The 22,875-nt window shown below is 33.1% G+C and overlaps 1 protein-coding gene across 2 annotated transcripts; it reads right to left on the bottom strand.

The window, feature by feature from the left end:
- Positions 1-564: 564 nt before the first annotated feature.
- LOC143068915 (uncharacterized) lies at positions 565-22,198 on the bottom strand. Of its 2 annotated transcripts, none has more exons than XM_076243297.1 (5): positions 22,060-22,198; positions 7,083-7,250; positions 3,660-3,824; positions 1,356-1,512; positions 565-1,151 (listed from the first exon to the last, which is right to left on the bottom strand). In XM_076243297.1, the coding sequence occupies exons 1-5, from the start codon at positions 22,109-22,111 to the stop codon at positions 1,031-1,033; spliced, it is 663 nt and encodes a 220-aa protein (XP_076099412.1). In that variant the 5' UTR covers positions 22,112-22,198; the 3' UTR covers positions 565-1,030. The 2 variants fall into 2 exon arrangements, with proteins under 2 accessions (XP_076099412.1, XP_076099403.1); XM_076243288.1 differs by lacking the exon at positions 22,060-22,198 and adding an exon at positions 8,644-8,805.
- Between the last annotated feature and the right edge of the window lie 677 nt (positions 22,199-22,875).

Below are 22,875 nucleotides of genomic sequence, written 5' to 3'. Positions count from 1 at the left end.
GTTTCTTATGTATAATTCGGAGTTTAGTATGACGTCCATTATCACTGTACTAGTATACATATTTTTTAAGGGGCCAGCTGAAGGACGCCTACGGTTACGGAAGTTTCTCGCTACATTGAAGACCCATTGGTGGCCTTCTGCTGTTGTCTGCTCTATGGTCGGGTTGTTGTCGATTTGACACATTCTCCATTTCCTTTCTCAATTTTAATAAAACTAACATTAAAACAATCATTATTTTTAGCTGGTGTCTTATTGCCATTTTATCCGATGTCCATTTCAATTTTAACAGCAATTTGTGGATTATGAAAACACCAATATGAACTTTCAGAGAACCAAAAGTCACGGTTAGGAAAGAACTTGTTTGTGAGGCAAACCAACTTACGTGCGCAATCAAAATATTCCATGTGCATTTTGAATATAAAAATATGGAATTGTGGTATTCTTACATTAAGAAATTTGCTCAAAAACGAACAGAGGGCAAACATCCTTAGGAACTACAAGTAATTGTATCGTCATAAAAATGAGCAAAGCAAATACGGTATGTTTAAACAAAATGATTTGTTCTTTTTGTTTTATTTTTTAAGGAAATATTTTATTCCACTTGAAATGAAACATAATTATAAATATATATCATGATCAGATTAAAACACAACAATTCAACATCATTAAAATATTAGAAATCAACAATAAACAAACACGCCTGCGTGCAGATTCTATGAATCTATGTACATTGTAAAATTAAAAAAAAAATGACTTAAAATAGTCTACACAAATGAGATACATTTTCATCTACAAAAATGAGATACACTGAGTCTAGAAAATTTTCATCTACAAGAATGAGATACACTGCGTCTAGACAATCTTCATTTACAAAAAATAGATACACTGCGTCTAGACAATGTTCATCTACAAAAATGAGATACACTGCATCTAGACAATTTTCATCTATAAAAATGAGAAACACTGCGTCTAAACACGTGAGTATTGTCGCCTGCTGTGATTGTAACTTCTTGTAAACATCCGGTATAATCTAATATTTCTTAGGAGGGAGATTATCATTGGTAGTAACGACAACTGGACCATTACTATCTTGTGGAGCTTTGTACATTTCTTTTTTTAGCATAGCTGCCAGGCGTTTTCTTCTCCAAAGGCTGTAAAATATAAATTTAATAATAAAAAACAACCCATGCAACTTCAATATGAATCTAAGGTTAAAAAAAGTGAAGAAGAAATTGAACTGATTGGAAATGCATGCAAGACGTCTTCTAGATTAAGACAAATACAAACATCTGATGTCCCTTCTTGGTAAATATTAGAAAAACAGAAACTATAAAAAAAAAAAAAAAAAAACTTACTATATAGCAACCATGGAGATCAATACACCAGCAATTATCACTGATCCGATTACCAAAACAACATATCGATTGTTTCGATGACATCGATGAAACTTCTTTCCGTAATCTTCTTCTTGTTCTTCACAATCATCATCATCATCATCATCATCGTCCTTTTCTAAAGATATAAATATAAAAAGGAACTCAATCACCCTTTATGAAAATAGCAACGCTTTATTCCCTATGTCCATTATCAGTATGTTTCAGAGTAATACGTTCCATTATATTTAAGGATTAATTTCATTATGGAATATGTCGAATAAATAAGCATTCATTTTCAGTATCATACATGCACTGATGCTGGATTCTCACACTTATTTCATATGCAAAATATTGGCCAAACAAAATGGTTACCTATCTAGTTAACAAGGAAACAGTCAACAGGATGACATGACGAGTTTATCCCTTTTCACCCCTTTTTGTTCTTATATAGTTACACCACCCTGCCAGCTAAGGGGAGTGTTTGGTGCCAGCAAACTAGTTTAATCTCGCCACATTCTGTACTGTGCATTTCGCTAGTCAGGAGCCTGTAATTCAGTGGTTGCCGGCGTTCGTTGGTGTATGATATATACGTTGTTCATTTTTTTTCTATAAAAGTTAGTTTTCTCATTTGAATTGTTTTACAATTCATATTTCTGTGTTTTTATAGCTGACTTTGCGGTATATGTTTTACGTAAGCCGTAAGGGAACACAGAAAAAATAAGATTTTTTTTTAATTGGAGATCACGATAAAACATTACCGTTTTACCGAGATCTCGATCAAAAATATATCGTTATCTCGATAAAACGAAATTGTTAAATCGAGATCTCATATTATTATATCGTTATCTCCATTTATTATATTGAGATCTCGGATTATGATATCGTTATCTCGATTTATTAAAACGAGACCCTCGGATTATAAAATCGTTATCTCGATTTATTAAAACAAGATCTCGATAAACCGAAACTGTATTTCTGAATTCGTCATTTTTATATTATCTAACAAATATTCAAAGCACTCTTGGATTTCCCAAACTTCGGCCTCACTCTCTATGGATTTTACTAACCCTCTATGGATCCGTAGGGGTCAGTAGCGAACCATCTATAATACTAAAATTACGAGGTCCAATTTGTCAGACGTCATCACGTAAAAACGACGAATCACAGAATTTAACTTTATATATAACTAATATAGTACAAAGGTGTAGATTAAAAATTACTCCACTCCAGGCCCTTTTGTTTTCCACGTAATTAATATTGCCAATAATTAAGAAGTTCCGGGTCGAGTCCGCTACCGATACCAATAGTGTATTCACCTATTACCTATTACCTTATCTGTACGTTCCGCATCTGACAGGCGCACCACCAAACGTTGTATTCAGGATTAATATGCTATATACACGGGTCATAACCACAGGGTTGACACTACTAAATTGTCAAATTGTTACCTATTGTAGTATTTTAATCAGTAACACTTTCTAAGATAACAATACGAATACTAAAAATTTGGACTAAAAATAAGGCGCCGGTATAGGTACAGTTTTCAATTTGTTAGTGCGCATGACGTAAAACAGCGAAACGAGAATTCAACTTTATTTATAACTTATATAGGACAATGCTGTTGATTAAAAAATACTCCATTCCAGGACCTTTTGTTTTCCAAATAATTAATATTATTGTTTTTCAGTTCGACGAGTTCAGAAAGACTTGAAAGCAGAGAAAAACTGTGTATCTTATAAATCGGCATGACTTTATCAGATGACAATAATAATACTAAAATAAGGCTTGCGCATAGTTATATATACTTTAATTCAGTCACGGACCCGTGATATCACGGGTGTGTTCTAGTATAACTTATAATGTCACCATGGCGGACGCATTATTCTGATGCTGTGGCTCAGTCTTTGTTCGTACTCCTTGATGCCGTGTGCTTTGCGAAGATGTAGCAAATAACAATTTGAAAGTATTTTTTGGTTTGCTGCGACCTGGGATCGAAACCAAATATCTTCCACACTCAAGGTGAGACATCATCGAGGCGAATTAAATAAATAAAAAAAACATACAAACACTTTGTATGAACAAATAGTTTTAAAATTGACTGTGACTGCGATATACAAAAAATGACTTTGCACAAATAGAAAAGACGTATAGCAAACTTTATAATATGCGTTTCTATAAAATAAACACTACAAATGGAAATGAAAGACGTATAAATGTATAAACAAAAAAGAAACAATAGATTAACTGTGTACGAGTACTGTATAATTGAAAATCACAACTTACTGAAACAATAAGCTTCGTCCGTTGTAGCAGTTGCATTGAGATAGTAGACATTATGTTCTCCACAGTTGTGAACTTTAATGCTGTAGATTTTTTCACAAGCGTTTGTCTCACTATAGACACACCCGTCTAGGGCTTCTTCATCACCTTCATTTTCTGGGAAGGGTCCTATAGCAAAATATTCAAAGGATCAAAAAATTTCCAAAGTTCATTATCAGTATGTTTTGGAATACAACTTTATAAAAAAAAAATCATTATACTATTTCTAAAAAGTTTCATATGTTGACAGTATTAAACATATTTTAAAACGTATGGCATGCAACGTTTTCGATTATTTTCTAAAAAATGGAATTATTTTTAAACACATTACATACTTATAAACCTGCTTTATGCTTTTGGAATTAAATATGGCTTGTTTAGAAATGAATATTTCATCATTGTTTACTTTTTTGTGTATGTCAATAGATTTTAAGACGGGTACGAAAGTTTTTTTTTCGAATAACCTTCGCCAGGTACTTTCATATGGAAAAATTTGGGGTACTTTGCTAATTTGCATAGCGGCCATTTTGCCTTTTCATGGCGACAGCCATTACACTATGGTTATATTCCTATGTTGTTTCAACAATTTGTCCGCATATGAGGTGAATTGTAAATGTGTTTATGGTTTTGTTCGTGTACAAATGAACAAACAGTGTCTACTTTGAAAACGTTCGGCCTTTTTATTTTGAAAATCGGAAGCGTTAACCGTATAGTATAAGTTAATTGCTATAAAATAGCGGATAATCGCAAAAAATCGTAGAAAAGCAATGTTCAAAACAAAAATCAAGATACAAGAAGATATTGTTCATGATTTGTTCGCATATAGGGAAACACCTTGTAGGTTGTATTTTGAAGTTAAATAACTTTTCACTTACCTGCTTTCTTAAGTTTTTGGCCAAATTCTTTTAGAAACATGATGATTTCAACCTTACCATTTCGTAAAAAAAAAAACTTTTCAGAATTTTCCTTTAGATACAAGTTGTTTGTAATGCCCGCGTCACACTGTCCCGATTTTTATATACGATGGACACCCGAATGCGAAAATTGTAAGTTCGTACGAAGTTGGTCCCGATCTCGTTAAATATTAAAAAGTGACCGAAGCAAGTACGTTGAATAACGAAGTCTATACGATGGTGCCGAAATTATATACGATAGCAAACGATGGGCATACGAAGGTTAACCGAAGACGGGTATTTAAGCTTCATATCTCAGCCGACGCCTACACGATGGATCACGAAGGCTACACGATGGATTACGAAGGCTACACGATGGATTATGATGATGGCGCGATGGTCATACGATGTCTAAAAGATACGAACAGAATTTCGACAACATATCGTTTCTGTACAAGTCTGCCATGAATGGCGGGAAATCGATCTTTTTGTCTAATTCTTATAAAACTTAGTTTATTATCACCTCGCCTACTACATGTAAGTTGCGTGTAGATAAAATTGTTATGGACACTCTAGAACCAAAATGCTCAAAACTGGGTATGGTGTTACTCGTTAAGAATATCTTAAGCGCTAGTGACTTTAAAATTCAAAGGTCAAGGTCACAGTGGCAGTTGTAATACAAGGCAATATCACCCTTGTGGACACTCTAAAACAAATATGCTTCAAAAGATTTTAACCACATTTGGTATATTGTTTCTCCTTGTAATGATCTGACATTTTTTACGTTCAAAGCCAAAGGTCAAGGTCATGCAGATGGACTTGTTTTTTCTCCTTGAAATAGCATAATACACAGGAAATTGGTTGCTCTTTTTTTTTTACCTGCTGGTTCTAAAGACAATATTAAAGGTATTTCCAGTTACTGAATGTTTTGGTTGATTTCTAAAAAAATAGTTTATGTATCAAATATGCATATTTAATTTACCTTTTTCTGCATGTGTCATATACAAATATAATGTCCATATTTGTCCCCAATATGTTACATACGAGGGGATGCCACGCTCGGCATTGCCTTTTTTGAACTGTAAAATGTGTGCACTAGTCTGAATAATCACCTTTAATTATGCCCATGTTTACTGATCTATCTTAAAGGTAAGGTAATGGGTTCGTTGATCCCTTTTATTCAAAAAGAGCTCTTTCCAGGAGAATATCATAATAATATAGACAAAAGGAAGGATTTCGGGAAAGCAACAAATGCGGCAAAATATGACATATAGAAAAAAAAATGGTTATGGAGTAAATATTCGTGTGACAACAACTCAGACGATACATAAAACATCAGAACAATGAAGAAAAAGTTGGTTTCCCTATATACGTGTACCTGCAGTGTAGGTGTACGAGGCGCGTTTATGATTTTCATTATGTTACTTGATATGAAATATTGACAAAAAATAATATTTTACTTGTAAAAGTAAATCCTCAGCCTGTTATAGCTGCTCTTCTTGTTCCATTTGAATTAATAGAAACAACGCTGTCGCCTTTCTTGTTCTCATAGAATCATATGATATGAGCTCCATGTATTGTGAACGTCTTTCTTAACTGTCGTATTAGACTGACCAGTGCATATCGCGCATGGCACTTTAAATGTATTTTAGCGCGAAAATCAACTTACATTTAGCTGGATTTATTGCCGTCGTAGTTCCATCTTGTCGCCTTCGTACTTTTATTCGATGGCAACACGACGGGATTAGGAGGTCTTCACGAAATCGTGTTGCCATCGTAAGACTTTCGGGTATCTTCGTGATTCATCGTGTAGACATCGTAATGTCAAAACTGCCCGATGGAAACGATGGAAACACGAATGCAATACGATGTGCAAAGATGCATTCCCGATGACATTACGATGGTGAGGATGGTGATACGAACTCAATACGAACCCTCAACATCGGACGCACCTTCGGGGATTTTTTAACATATTAAAAAAATTAGAACCCTTCCCGAAGTTGTCCCCGAAGGCTAGAAAAAGTGGCCGATGGTTCTACGATGGTTAAAGATGGCACTACGAATAGCCCGATCTGGATACGATCAGTCCCGATTTTGAAAATTTCCATTATCGTGTTGCCATCGGCATAAAAATCGGGACAGTGTGACGCGGGCATAAATATAAGCCAAATGAAGTTTTCAAATACACATGAGTTTTAGATTCATGACAGAAAAGGACTGGATTATCCGCAAATTTGATATAATTCATATTTTCAATTTTAAAGTAAGGGAAGTGATCGGAAGTCATTTAATCAAAAGGCCCAATTCACGTGTTACTAATCAAATGAATAAAGTACCCTTGATTTTACCATATGTTCGAGACGAAAAATGTGGGCTGTCAAAAAGATCTGTATTCAAACAACATCGCAACAACAAAATCATATAAAATCATATAATGGAAAATTATAAATAATTGAACAGTATTATCTGTTGTTTTTAATGATCATTTGCGTACCTCTTGCCCATATTGGAGACGGTATAAATGCACAGGATCCGGGAATATCATTTTCATTGAGTAACTCGTGGTGTTTCATCCTGTACCATCCTAAAACTAGTGTGTTATGATTCGTCCCCCTGTCAAGTCTTGTTGCTGAATCACATTCTTCTGACTCGGAGCTATCAGCTGAAACAATTACATTTAAAATAAATACTTTACCATGTATTTTATTTATAATAGTTCAATGTTTTGAAACATGGAAGTCTAAACAAACAGGAAATCTTTCCCTCTTTTTCGTGGATTTTACTTTCAATTATCATTGCATTTTTCAATATAAGTTGTTTGCTTCGTCACTGAAAAAGTTGCTATTTGAAAAGAAATCATGACATTGAGGAAATACAATGTATACATACTGCATTGGAGACCAATATAATGCGCGAGTAGGGAAGGTATATACAGAATGTATTGTGAGGCGTAAGTTGAATATCAAAAGCGTGAGTAATTTTCTTCGATTGCTGAAGAGTTTTATTGAAGAATATCGTCTTTTAAAACAACGTCATTTTGAAGAGTTGGATCGCTATTGTAATATATAATTTTTTTTTGTTTTAAATTTCACTAGAAAATCGTATGTTTATTTTGTAATTATCATGTGCAAGAAAAAGCAGTATCAAATGATGAAAAAAACTACAGCACCAACATAATAATATAGAATCGGAAACGATAAGTCCAGAAGTTATCGTACAAAACAAATGGGAGAAAAAATTAAACACAATAAACTGTAAAAATAAGTTAATCAATTAAAACAACAAAACAGGCATTATAAGATGTGTCCCCTAAAACAACAAAAAACGCGGTCACTAGAACCACGAAAGACAGGGCAACTGGAACCCAAGATTAATAGCTGGACACCGTTTTTTTCAACATTTTTTTTTACATTTTTTTGATTTTTTTCTAATGAAAAATATAAGATGGTCTCTAAGTCTTCAGTTTACTTCCCCAAACATACATTATTGTTGTTTGCTGTTTTGATATTATTATTATTCAGTGTTATGTATGTGTCGAAGAACTGTTGGATACTGGTTTAAATAAACATGCAAACATATAGTGTGTAAAATTTACAATTATATACACAGTTTTTATAAAAAAAATAATCAGTATACATCAGTAATCAGAAATCATGTTTTTTTATTATATGTTTTGAATTTACTCTAATTTTAAAGGTATTTCATAAATTAACCATTTATAACAATATATTATTTGTACTTCTTAATTGAACGATTTAGCAGTTCAATACATTTTGTATAATTTATCTTATTTTTAAGATAGACATTGAAATCTTATTATAATAATTGTTTTTTTTTATAAATACTTATGATTACGGTATGGTTGACATGGTTGTGTACACTCGAACCAAAATTACAATAGAATTACCGATTTTCTTTTGATCAGGCAAAAACGATTTAAAATCTCTATTTAAAATTTAACTTGTGATTTATTTTTCGTTGTTGTTTACTCGTTTTCTATATATACATTGAAAGATATGTCAACAAGTTTTATCAAAGTTCAAAGTTTAACTTACCATTTACAGTTATGCTGCTGAAAACTATGAGTAAAGCCAACAGAAATATCTTCATTGCTAACAAGTCTAGCTTAGACCAACTCCAAAAGATATTGTATGCATATAAACCAGATTTAACCTAATATTATCTAACCGTCTCTTTAATTATAAATCCTATATCCCGACCTCAGGGTCGTTTTACACAGAATATGTCAATAGCACATTTACAACAAGTCATGCATGGTATTATAGATTTCAGTACTGCACGAAGTAGGTATATACTTCTATTTAAATATTACAATCAAATATTTGAATTACAAAAGTTATTTGAAGGTTGTTCTATTTTTGTAATTCGTGATCGAATTGAATTGATTTTTGAAGTGAATGATCTACAGATATAAGAAGATGTGGTTTGAGTGTAATGAGAACTCTCCATCCAAGTCAGAATTTGTAAAAGTAAACCATTATAGGTCAAAGTACCTTCTTCAACACGGAGCCTTGGCTCACACTGAACAGTTTATCATATTAATATATATATGGCCCCAGAAATGACTAGTGTTAAACCATTCAAATAGCTAAACCAACAGTCTAAACTATTACAAAACGAGAAACACTTATGAACCACATCAACAAACGACAACCAACGAACACCAGGGGCCGTGTCAATAAAAGTATCCTAGGATATGTCCTAAGATATGTCTTAGGACGTTATTTAGGATGGTCTTAGGACGTGTCTCAGACATGTCTTAGGATGTAAAACAAAGCTGTCTTAGGACAGTCCTAACTACGATGGTCCTAGGACCATCCTAACACATTTTTTTAATTGAAAAAATATGTTGAGATTGCTATGACATAGATTTAATGGTATTTTAGTATCTATATGTATAAAGAGAGGGAGGAGGACTTTTATATGGAAAACAATTAACGCAAAATAAAAGTTTAAGATTTAGTATTTATTTTTAGATAATAAATAACGTTGTTTAATAATATGATAAAAGATATATAAATGAATTTAATACGAAAACAAAAGTAAATAGTCACGAAACTTTGTTAAATGCGATATTCGTGCTGCAATTTTAGTCGATGAACTAGTTTTGTCCTTAGGTCCACTCGATTTTATTACATGTATCGAATGAGGATTAGTTAAAAAAAAAAGTCATATTTTCCCCATTTTTAGCTCACCTGGCCCGAAGGGCCAAGTGAGCTTTTCTCATCACTTGGCGTCCGTCGTCGTCTGTCGTCCGTCGTCGTCGTCGTCCGTCGTCGTTAACTTTTACAAAAATCTTCTCCTCTGAAACTACTGGGCCAAATCAAACCAAACTTGGCCACAATCATCATTGGGGTATCTAGTTTAAAAAAATGTGTGGCGTGACCCGGTCAACCAACCAAGATGGCCGCCACGGCTAAAAATAGAACATAGGGGTAAAATGCAGTTTTTGGCTTATAACTCAAAAACCAAAGCATTTAGAGCAAATCTGACATGGGTAAAAATGTTTATCAGGTCAAGATCTATCTGCCCTGAAATTTTCAGATGAATCGGTCAATCGGTTGTTGGGTTGCTGCCCCTGAATTGGTAATTTTGAGGAAATTTTGCTGTTTTTGGTTATTATCTTGAATATTATTATAGATAGAGATAAACTGTAAACAGCAATAATGTTCAGCAAAGTAAGATCTACAAATAAGTCAACATGACCAAAATGGTCAGTTGACCCGTTTAGGAGTTATTGCCCTTTATAGTCAATTTTTAACCATTTTTCGTTAATTAAAGTAATCTTTTACAAAAATCTTCTCCTCTGAAACTACTCGGCCAAATTAATCCAAACTTGGCCACAATCATCTTTGGGGTATCTAGTTTAAAAAATGTGTGGCGTGACCTGGTCAAGCAACCAAGATGGCCGCCACGGCTAAAAATAGAACAAAGGGGTAAAATGCAGTTTTGGCTTATAACTCAAAAACCAAAGCATTTTGAGGAAATCTGACGGGATAAACATGTTTATCAGGTCAAGATCTATCTGCCCTGAAATTTTCAGATGAATTGGACAACTGGTTGTTGGGTTGCTGCCCTCCAATTGGTAATTTTTAAAGAAATTTTGCCGTTTTTGGTTATCTTGAATACTATTATAGATAGCGATAAACTGTAAACAGCAATAATGTTCAGCAAAGTAAGATCTACAAATAAGTCAACATGACCTAAATGGTCAATTGACCCCTTAAGGAGTTATTGCCCTTTATAGTCAATTTTTAACAATTTTCAATAATTTGGTAAATATATGTAAATTTTTACCAAATATAGTTCTCTGTTACTACTGGGCAAAGTTCATTATAGATATAATTGTAAGAAGCAAAATCGTTCAGTAAAGTAAGAACTTCAAACACATCACCATCACCAAAATACAATTTTGTCATGAATCCATTTGTGTCCTTTGTTTAATATGCACATAGACCAAGGTGAGCGACACGAGCCTCTAGTTAAATTAATATTGCACCGTTTTTAGTTTAGCCGCAAAAATATTTGTTGTATTAATTTAATTCTCATAACAGTATGATTGTTTAATATTGTATATGTATTTTTAGTATTGAGTTTATGCCATATTTGTTGTTTTTATTACGTTTAAGAACATTGTAACCTTTATGACTATCCTAAGACACCTATTTGTATGTCCTAACTTTAGGACCAAATTTAGGACATATCTTATTTTAGGAGACTTTCGTTTACCTGACTTAGGACTAAGACGTGTCCTAAGACCATCCTAAGACATGTCCTAGTCCTAGGACAGCTTCGTTGACACGGCCCCTGGTTCCTGACTTAGGACAGGTGCAAACAAATCAAGATCTGCATGGTTTAGCAAGGATGTCAATGCTCAAGTATTTTTAGCTCACCTGTCCTAAAAGGCCAAGTGAGCTTTTCTCATCACTTGGCGTCCGGCGTCCGTCGTCCGTCGTCGTCGTCCGTCGTCCGTCGTCCGTCGTCGTCGTCCGTCGTCGTTGTTAACTTTTACAAAAATCTTCTCCTCTGAAACTACTGGGCCAAATTAAACCAAACTTGGCCACAATCATCATTGGGGTATCTAGTTTAAAAAATGTGTCCGGTGACCCGGCCAACAATCCAAGATGGCCGCCATGGCTAAAAATAGAACATAGGGGTAAAATGCAGTTTTTGGCTTATAACTCAAAAACCAAAGCATTTAGAGCAAATCTGACATGGGGTAGATTTGTTACACAGGTGCAGATCTATCTGCCCTGAAATTTTCAGATGAATCGGATAACCCGTTGTTGGGTTGCTGGCCCTGAATTAGTAATTTTAAGGAAATTTTGCTCTTTTTGGTTATTATCTTGAATATTATTATAGATAGAGATAAACTATAAACAGCAATAATGTTCACCAAAGTAAGATTTACAAATAAGTCAACATAACTGAAATGGTCAGTTGACCCCTTTAGGAGTTATTGCCCTTTATATTCAATTTTTAACCATTTTTCCTAAATCTTAGTAATCTTTTACAAAAATCTTCTCCTCTGAAACTACTTTGCCAAATTAATCTAAACTTGGTCACAATCATCTTTTGGGTTAGTAGTTTGAAAAATGTGTCCGGTGACCCGGCCATCCAACCAAGATGGCCGCCATGGCTAAACATAGAACATGGGGTAAAATGCAGTTTTTGGCTTATAACTCAAAACCCAAAGCATTTAGAGCAAATCTGACCATGGGGTAAAATTGTTTATCGGGTCAAGATTTATCTGCTCTGAAATTTTCAGATGAATCGGACAACCCGTTGTTGGGTTGCTGACCCTGAATTGTTAGTTTTAAGGACATTTTGCTGTTTTTGGTCATTATCTTGAATATTATTATTGATAGAGATAAACTGTAAACAACAATAATGTTCAGCAAAGTAAGATTTACAAATAAGTCAATATGACCGAAATGGTCAATTGACCCCCTTAGGAGTTATTGTTCTTTATAGTCAATTTTTAACAATTTTCATAAAATTTGTAAATTTTTACTAACATTTTCCACTGAAACTAATGTGCCAAGTTCATTATAGATAGAGATAATTTTAAGCAGCAAGAATGTTCAGTAAAGTAAGATGTACAAACACATCACCATCACCAAAACACAATTTTGTCATGAATCCATCTGCTTCCTGTTATATTCACATAGACCAAGGTGAGCGACACAGGCTCTTTAGAGCCTCTAGTTTTAATTACTTATGCTTATGATTAGGGCTGTTTGTGCTGATTAAAAGAAATATCGTCCTGAAACTGCATGTAATATTTGCCACTGCGATTACGCTACCGATAAACAATCAATCAAATTTAATTTGCAATTGCAATTATTTTATTTTATCTGTTTGAGAAGACACAAATTTGGGATTCATTTTTCTTTGTTGATTTTCAAAGACTTCATTTCTATATTTGTTGTCCATATGTGTAATGTCTTCATAGTGTCTTAATTTGCCCTTTTTATCAAATATAAAAAAAAGAAGATGTGGTATGATTGCCAATGAGACAACTGTCAACAAGAGACCAAAATGACACAGAAATTTTAAACAACTATAGGTCACCGTACGTCTTTCAACAATGAGCAAAGCCCATATCGCATAGTCAGCTGTAAAAGGCCCCGACATGACAGTGTAAAACAATTCAAACGAGAAAACTAACGGTCTTATTTATATATATACATGTATATAAAAAAAATGAACGAAAAACAAATACGTAACAAATAAACAAACGGCAACCACAGGCACTGAATTACAGGCTCCTGACAAGGGACAGGCATATACATAAATAATGTGGCGGGGTTAAACATGTTAGCGGGGTCCCAATCCTCCCCTAACCTGGGACAGTGGTATAACAGTACAACGAACTATAACTAGAGGCTCTAAAGAGCCTGTGTCGCTCACCTTGGTCTTGTGCATATTAAACAATGGACACAGATAAATTCATGACATAATTGTGTTTTGGTGATAGTGATGTGTTTGTAGATCTTACTTTACTGAACATTCTTGTTGCTACAATTATCTCTATCTATAATGAACTTGGCCCAGTAATTACAGTGGAAAATATTTTCTAAAAATTTACAAAAATTTATGAAAAATGTTAAAAATTAACTATAAAGGGCAATAACTCCTTAAGGGGTCAATTGACTATTTTGGTCATGCAAAACTTATTTGTAGATCTTATTTTGCTGAACGTTATTGCTGTTTACTGTTTATCTCTATCTATAATAATATTCAAGATAATAACCAAAAACAGCAAAATTTCCTTAAAATTACTATTTCAGGGGCAGCAACCCAACAACCGATTATCCGATTCATCTGAAAATTCCAGGGCAGATAGTTCGTGACCTGATCAACAATTTTACTTCCTGTTAGATTTGCTCTAAATGCTTTGGTTTTTGAGTTATAAGCCAAAAACTGCATTTTACCCCTATGTTCTATTTTTAGCCATGGCGGCCATCTTGGTTGGTTGGCCGGGTCACGCCACACATTTTTTAAACAATTTACCCCAATGATGATTGTGGCCAAGTTTAGTTTAATTTGGCCCAGTAGTTTCAGAGAAGAAGATTTTTGTAAAAGATTACTAAGATTTACGAAAAAATGGTTAAAAATTGACTATAAAGGGCACTATAAAGGGCAATAACTCCTTCAGGGGTCAACTGACCATTTTGGTCATGTGACTTATTTGTAAATCTTACTTTGCTGAACATTATTGCTGTTACAGTTTATCTCTATCTATAATAATATTCAAGATAATAACCAAAAACAGCAAAATTTCCTTAAAATTACCAATTCAGGGGCAGCAACCCAACAACAGGTTGTCCGATTCATCTGAAAATTTCAGGACAGATAGATCTTGACCTGATAAACACTTTTACCGCTGTCAGATTTGCTCTAAATGCTTTGGTTTTTGAGTTATAAGCCAAAAACTGCATTTTACCCCTATGTTCTATTTTTAGCCATGGCGGCCATCTTGGTTGGTTGGCCGGGTCACGCCACACATTTTTTAAACAAGATATCCCATAGATGATTGTGGCTAAGTTTGGATTAATTTGGCCCAGTAGTTTCAGAGGAGAAGATTTTTCTAAATGATTACTAAGATTTACGAAAAATGGTTAAAAATTGACTATAAAGGTCAATAACTCCTAAAGGGGTCAACTGACCATTTTGGTCATCTGACTTATTTGTAAATCTTACTTTGCTGAACATTATTGCTGTTTACAGTTTATCTCTATCTATAACAATATTCAAGATAATAGCCAAAAACAGCAAAAATTCCCTAAAATTACCAGTTCAGGGGCAGCAACCCAATAACGGGTTGTCGGATTCATCTGAAAATTTGAGGGCAGATAGATCTTGACCTGATAAACAATTTTACCCCGTCATATTTGCTCTAAATGCTTTGGTTTTTGAGTTATAAGCCAAAAACTGGATTTTACCCCTATGTTCTATTTTTAGCCATGGCGGCCATCTTGGTTGGTTGGCCGGGTCACGCCACACATTTTTTAAACTAGATACCCCAATGATGATTGTGGCCAAGTTTGGTTTAATTTGGCCCAGTAGTTTCAGAGGAGAAGATTTTTGTAAAAGTTAACGACGACGGACGAAGACAACGACGACGACGGACGCCAAGTGATGGGAAAAGCTCACTTGGCCCTTCGGGCCAGGTGAGCTAAAAATCAGTTGAAAAAGGCTTAACTCATCAGATGGCAAAATGCCTGGCCTCTCACAGTCGAAATTATCATAACTAGTTGCATTCAATGTGCTGCTCTGTTCCTGTGTAGATCAGTGTATGTAAAGTGCGGATCCTAAAATATCATTTTTACTGTATATGCCATAAACAAGGGGTACAATCAAAATCACGTGATGGATATACACACACCGGAAGTAACAGTCGAGCACACCGCTTGAAAGGTAAGTAGTCGTATTTACTTGTTTATATCAATAAAATTTGATAAATAAGGTAGTGCACCGTATGTCGGATACTATCTAGTTTTGAAATACACAATTATCCTTGCTGGAAAGCGTGCAGTTAATGATAACACTTAGACACAGTTCAAAAATTTCACCAGATAACTGTGTCGAAGTGTTTGCAATAACTGCACGCTTTCTAGCAAAAACAATTGTGTATTTTAAAACTACATATTATCCGACATTCGGTGTGCCAACTTATTAATCAAAATTTAATAGATATAAACAAGAAAATGCAACTACTAACCTTTCAAGCGGCGAGTTCGACTGTAACTTCCGGTGTGTGTATATCCATCACGTGATTTTGATTGTACCCCTTGATAAATGTTTAATGTAGAATGATAAATAAACAGACGAACTTTTTTTAATTTTTGAAGAAAATGAAGAAAATTAGTTAAAATGTATATGTTCAGAAATACATAATACTAATAAAACAAAGTTAGAGATGCGAGCGGGGTTTTATCGCGCCTAAAGCCATCCAGCTGTGAAATATATACCAAAATAGGTGAATATTAAGGACATTTCACGAACAGATTGTGCAGGTGCTTTATAACTAACAGGTGAGATGTTGTTGCAGTAAAAAATATTCATTTAAATACAATTATTAAAGTTGTATAACGTAGAATATGTTTTGTCTTTCAGTTTCTTCATATTTAACTAAATTCCACTATGATGATTTCGTAATGCTAGTCATGTTTACTGTCGAATAATGATACTATTCTTTCATTTTCACTGTGGAGCGAATCATTAGTATTGTATATGCGGTGCATTTTTTTTTATCTATTACAGCTCATTTCTTTAAGAATTGAATGCTTCTTTTTGTAAATTTATTGGGTGGTAAAAGCGTTGACCGAAGTACATTTTGTATGTTAATTATGTGGCTTTCTTGTCTGCTTCATACACGAGGAGGACTGTGTAAATACCGCAGCTCCTTGAGTACCGCCCCTTGGTGTCTGTTGCAGTAGGGAAACCTACACTATTCTCAATACCTGTTTACTGCAGTATATGTTATTTGCTGTGAATAAAGATAAACTTTTTTCATTTGTGTTTGTTTTTCTGCATCATATACGAGGAGGATTGTTAGAGCTTTTAAGATCACAATCCTAGAGCATCGTCCCTTGGTGTCTGTTGCAGCTAAACAATCATTTTTTTTTATATTTTATATTTATACATTTTCAGCAAAATATTATAAAATCAAGTGAGAAAAAAAAGTAAATAAATAAATGGGGTTTGCCACATCTCTGGAGTAGCAACTCTCAAATACTTTTTTATTTAACAAATAATACCTGTATGACTATTTCAATAGTTTATTTTACAATGTTATATGTAAAATACTGTATGTTGTATCAATCATATATGTTATGTGTATATGCCCCCCTGGGGACCTAATTTGGAAAATAAAATTTATCTTATCTTATCTTATCTTATCTGTATGAAGCGCGGAAGCGCTTCATTCTAAAAATGTACGCACGGTCAACGCTTTTACAACCCTATAAAGTTTCAAAAAGAAGTATTCAATACTTATAATTACATTTTTTTAGCTAAAATCATGAAAACACGATTTTTATCCAGTTTTATTTAATTCACCTGTGCACTTTTTTGTGGGACCTCGTGTTATCATGCATGATAAATGTTATTGTCTGATGCAATTGTTTACGGAATAACATGTTAGCCAATCAGAATAACGTATTATAATGAAACTTACATCTAATGTAATTATTTAAGCATGTAGAGCAAGACTTTAGTTGATTTGCTTGCTTTTTTTTTTATTGGATAATCATTATGATAACACCCAATTTAATTCAAATATTAAAAATACAGTTTAAACTATGCCTAGTCATATTGTTTTAAAATGTCAATCTTATTTACAAAGTTTGTATACACAATTATACAAACAAAGCAAGCAAGCCAACCAAAGTTTTGCTTTACATGCATTGGGAAATTAGCTGTAAAGCCTTAATTTAGCCGACTTGCTCAAACAATAGATAAAGTAAGAGAAAGATTTGATAAAATTTAACTTACGGAGGAAAGTTTGGTTAAAACACTCTAATAAATTCAATAGAAATAACATTTATTTCAAATGTATTCCATTTAGTTTCTTATAAAGCGTATAGGGATCTTTATCCTTATTTTTTTATCCATTTCATGACACTTCACCACTAATTACGTACTACATCTTGATATAGATTGCACCTTTGTTTTCCCGTTTAAAAGGTTTTACACTGGATCCCTTTATAACTTGCTGTTCGGTGTGAGCCAAGACTCCATGTTGAAGACCGTATGTTGACGTATAATGGTCTACTTTTATAAATTGTGACTCGGATGGATAGTTGTCTCATTGTCACATACGACATCTATATATGGCTCAAAAACGAAACGAGATGGGATAAAAAGGGATAAAAAAATCTACGCTACTTTTTTAATATATTTATAATGGGCTTAATATGAGTCAAAATAGAGTAAAATAGTGGGTCGTATTTGGGTATAAGCGTCACGCCGGATTGCCGATTTTTTGCCAGCGTGACAGGTGAAAGTCAAATGATTGTGTAGTGAAAAACGGGAAATTAAGTCTAGCGGGACACGGATAATTACAAAAAATTAGAACTGCATAGTATAAGCGGGATGCGGGAATCTGACAAAACAATACTAGTAAGCGGAATACGGGAATCTGCGAAAACAGTAAGCGGGATCCGGGATCAGAACCCCCCAATGAGACCCCAGAATAAGATATTTTTGTATATTCATCCTATTGTTACAGTCATGCCTTCAATAACAAATGTATCCAGTGCATGCATTTTTTTATATTTTTGGTCCCTTTTTCAATTTTGTGTGGTCCAAATTTATAGACAAAAGTCCTTTAATATGGATATTTGGAATTCGTTGACATGCTGAATATAACCGTGTATCTAGTTTGGGGATTGTTTGCCTAGTTGCTGAAATAGCCCACATAGAGTTCCAAAGGGTCTAAAATCAACAAAAATGAATTGTAGCATGCATTTCGTGTACAATAACCCAAATGTGCATGGTTTTACCTCTGCGGTAATATCCATTCGCGAACTAGAATTTTTCATAAGTAGGGGCCCACTGACTGCCTAAGAGGGCCCCCTGCTGTCACGCTCCAGTGATTCCCTATATACGTTAAAATCAAGGAGAAACGTAATCGTAAGAATACAATATGACATTTTGAGAATCGCTTTTGTTACAAGTTTGAAAAGCTATATATTTGATGAGGAATGAATGAGGAGTTTGTATTTCAATTTGAAAATACATGTATCATAAAGTCATCAACTAAGTTTTTTTTTCATTTGTTGCAAGTGCATTCATCACATAATTCTACAATAAAAATTCCTCGCATCTTTGAAAATTCTACATTAATAATGACTGCACTAACAGTGATAATTCATCGCTGAAATTGATAATGCTATTTGTTTTTTAGAAAATTCAATTGCCGATCAAAGTAATATTGGTAACATGTATGAAAATTTTGTGAAAATCGTTAAAACCGAAATGTGTAATAAATTACCGGCTAAAAATATTGTTCTATCAAATGGATTTAATATTAATAAAAGAAGAAGGTGTAAAAAAGAATGGTGGAATGAGGAACTTACTTTATTGTGGAATGAAGTGTGTAAAGCCGAAAAAGTGTGGATTAAATGTAAAATTAAGCGTAATAAACGGGAGTTGCGACATATATTTGTGAATAAACGTAGGATATTCGATAAGGCCGTTCAAAGTTCTAAACGAAAATATTGGTATTCCTTACAAGAAGATTTAATAAAGTCTTGTGATAATCCAAAGGAATTTTGGAGGAAAATTGGTAAAATAGGAGTTGGTAGTGAACGCCGAAGTTTTATCCCAATGGAAGTGAAATTAAGTGATGAGTCAGTATCATGTGATAAAAATGTAGTATTAGATAAATGGAAATGTGAATTTTCTAATATGTTAAATAGAAATAATCTTAATAATGTTGAATATATTCATAGTAATGAAAATGTGTATGATGATTATCTTGATAGCTTTATATCATATGAAGAAGTGTATAATGTACTGTTGTCTTCAAAAAATGGTAAATCGCCTGGCTGTGATGAAATTACGGTTGAACTTTATAAGAATCAAACTGCATTGTTAGCTTTAACTCGAATTTTTAATATTTGCTTTGACTCTGGTAAGATACCTGCTTTATGGTCGAAAGGTATCATTACTCCGATTCCAAAGAGCTCTACTGCAGATCCAAGAGACCCTATGGCATACCGTGGAATAACTTTGGCTCCTGTATCTTATAAACTTTACTGTGGTGTATTAAACTCTCGTCTAACTGTTAAACTTGATGAACTTAATTTTCATGATGAACAAAATGGTTTCAGAAAGGGACGAAATACTATAGACCATATTTCTACTTTGACTACTGTCATAGAAACACGTAAATTGCGTAAATTATCAACATTTGTAGCATTTATAGACTTTAAAAAAGCTTACGACTGGATAAACAGGGATTTGCTTTTTGGTAAATTGGAAAATTTAGGTATAAGTAGTAAAATGTTAAATGCTATTTTTTCACTTTATAGAAATGTATATTCATGTGTAAAAGTAAATGGTAATTTTACTGATTGGTTTGAGGTTAAATGTGGTTTGAAACAAGGGTGTATTCTGTCTCCAATTTTGTTTAACATTTTTATTAACGACCTTGTAGATGAAGTTAAAAAATTAGATACTCGAGTAAAAATTGATGATGAAAAAATTTGTGTACTACTTTATGCAGATGATCTTGTATTTATAACAGAAAATGAGAAAGATCTACAAAAAATGTTGGATACTTTAAATATATGGTGTTGTAAAAATGATTTAGTTGTAAATCTAGAGAAATCAAAAATTGTACATTTCAGAACTAAGTCTACACCAAAGACAAATTTCACTTTTGTACTTAATAATAATGATATGGAAATTGTTCCTAGTTATACTTATCTAGGTTTACTGTTGTCAGAATTTTTAGACTACAATTGTATGGCTAAGGCAGTAGCTAAATCTGCAAGTAGGTCTTTAGGTTTATTAATAGCTAAATGTAAAGCTAATGGCGGTTTTCAATTTGATACATTTACAAAACTTTTTGATACACTTGTCATGTCTGTCATTGAATACGGTGCCTCAATTTGGGGTCACCAGGATTTTTCTTGTATTAATGCTGTAAAAAATAGAGCAATGAGATTTTTTATGGGTGTGGGTAAATACACCCCTAACTTAGCCTTATATGGAGATATGGGTTGGATGCCCAGTATTATATCTCAGTGGACATGTATTTTTAGATTATGGTCGAGACTTACTAAAATGTCTCATTGTAGAGTTAATAAAAAGGTTTTCTTATGGGGCAATAAATGCTGTAATAGTAAATTTAGAAATTGGAATTATAGAGTCAATGTGAAATTTAAAGAAATGGATATGGAGTTTTTATGTAATACTGATTTTTCTATTGATAAAAATACAATTAAACAAATTGAAAAGGAAAATTTTTGTAGATATAAAGAGAAGTGGTACTCTGACTTAATGTACAATGAAAGAAGTAAATTGCGAACGTATAGAATGTTTAAGCAATGTTTTAATAAAGAAAAATATTTATGTATTAATATGCCTGGAAAATATAAGAGTGCATATGCTAAATTTAGATGTGGTGTTGCACCTCTGAGAATAGAAACTGGCCGATATGAAGGCATTATGGTTGACAATAGATTATGTTTTAATGAGCAATGTAAGAAAAATAACATTATTGAAGATGAGAAACATGTCTTAATTAACTGCCCAGTATATGCAGATTTACGAGCTATTTTATTTAGACATGCTAGCTCTTTTAATTGTGATTTTGTTAATTTGTCTGATGATGATAAATTCAAATTTTTATTCACTGATGAAAATGTGTGTTACTTTTTAGCCAAAATCTGCTATGATGTATTATTAAAAAGAAAAGGTATTTTATATAATTGTAGATAATTATAATGTGTTTTGTAGAAATTTTATAGTCTCTCATAACTCTTTTTAGAGTGGCTCATGTTGTTTTAAATATTACTGTAATTTTATAAATGTATAAATGTATGTCAATTTTGAGGTGAGACTCTAATAAAGTATTTGTCTTGTCTTTGTCTTGTCTTGTCTATAGTTAAAATGGATCGCTTTCAATAATCGATATGTTATATTATGATGCTTTTATAACACTTATTTGAACTTTAATGCTATGTTTGTATATTATAAAGACATATCACAATGAAAATATGTTAAAACTTTACTTAAAATCCTTTAACTTGATATTTTCAAAACGTAAACAAATACAGTTTTCCCATGATCCTTTATTCTACAATAGACATACCCTCATATAACAGTAAAAATGAACTAGCTGGATTCGCACTTTATATACACTGGATACCTTTTTACAATATGAAAATAAGATTGGTAGAATTGTATAAAACAGACACACTGAAGCTTACCTGGAACTAAGTATACTAGAAGAATCACTAGAATACTGTATGACGGTTGCATTGCTATTTTTATGTACAGTTTTCACATACATTGGTCACATTCACTCTTCAGTCACTAATACTTTTACAGGTAATCAATGAGAAATATAACCTATAAATACTCATTAAATATATATCCAGGTATATATTGATCAATATTTCAGAGCGTTCAGTTTTCTAAAGTAAGCATTTATATCAATGTTTAAATTTACTTTTTAGAAAGATGTTGAGAAAACATTGGAGTCAATCCATAATTAAGGTTTACTTAGCACAATATGGATACCAGTCAATCTCCGTTCTTTTTGTCAATCTATAAAAAGGACAGGCATCAAACCACTGCCTAATTCTGACTGCTTTATTTTAGTAGTCATATTTGAAAATCCCTTCTTCGTTTCTGAGATCATTCTTGGGGAGCCACCAATGTTATTTTTGGTAACAAAAGGCTCTTTATTCAATTTCTGTAGACAAAAACTTTTAAAAATGAAACAATTTTACATAGTTTGTGTTGAATTGGATATAATCTCCTGGCGAAATGAATATATCTCAAATGCGTTTACAAAACTAGCGTCTTATTCCTTCAAACAAGAAAATAGCATGGGGCAATCAAACACCATACGTCGGAGAAAGATTGATCATATCATAGGAAGAACTCGGAGACAAACGTCAAACCAAAATCACATATCAGAAAAACCTAATATTGGCTGGAATTCTTGCTGAAATCATAGAAATCAAATGTATGTGAAAAAGTGACACCTCTCAGATATTTTAATATTTCTCGCTATCAGA

The sequence above is a fragment of the Mytilus galloprovincialis genome, chromosome 1 (assembly GCF_965363235.1).
Source record: "Mytilus galloprovincialis chromosome 1, xbMytGall1.hap1.1, whole genome shotgun sequence".
NCBI classification, from domain to species: Eukaryota; Metazoa; Mollusca; class Bivalvia; order Mytilida; family Mytilidae; genus Mytilus; species Mytilus galloprovincialis.
Note: the sequence above shows the minus strand (reverse complement) of the source record. Positions and strands in the feature narration are given on the sequence as shown.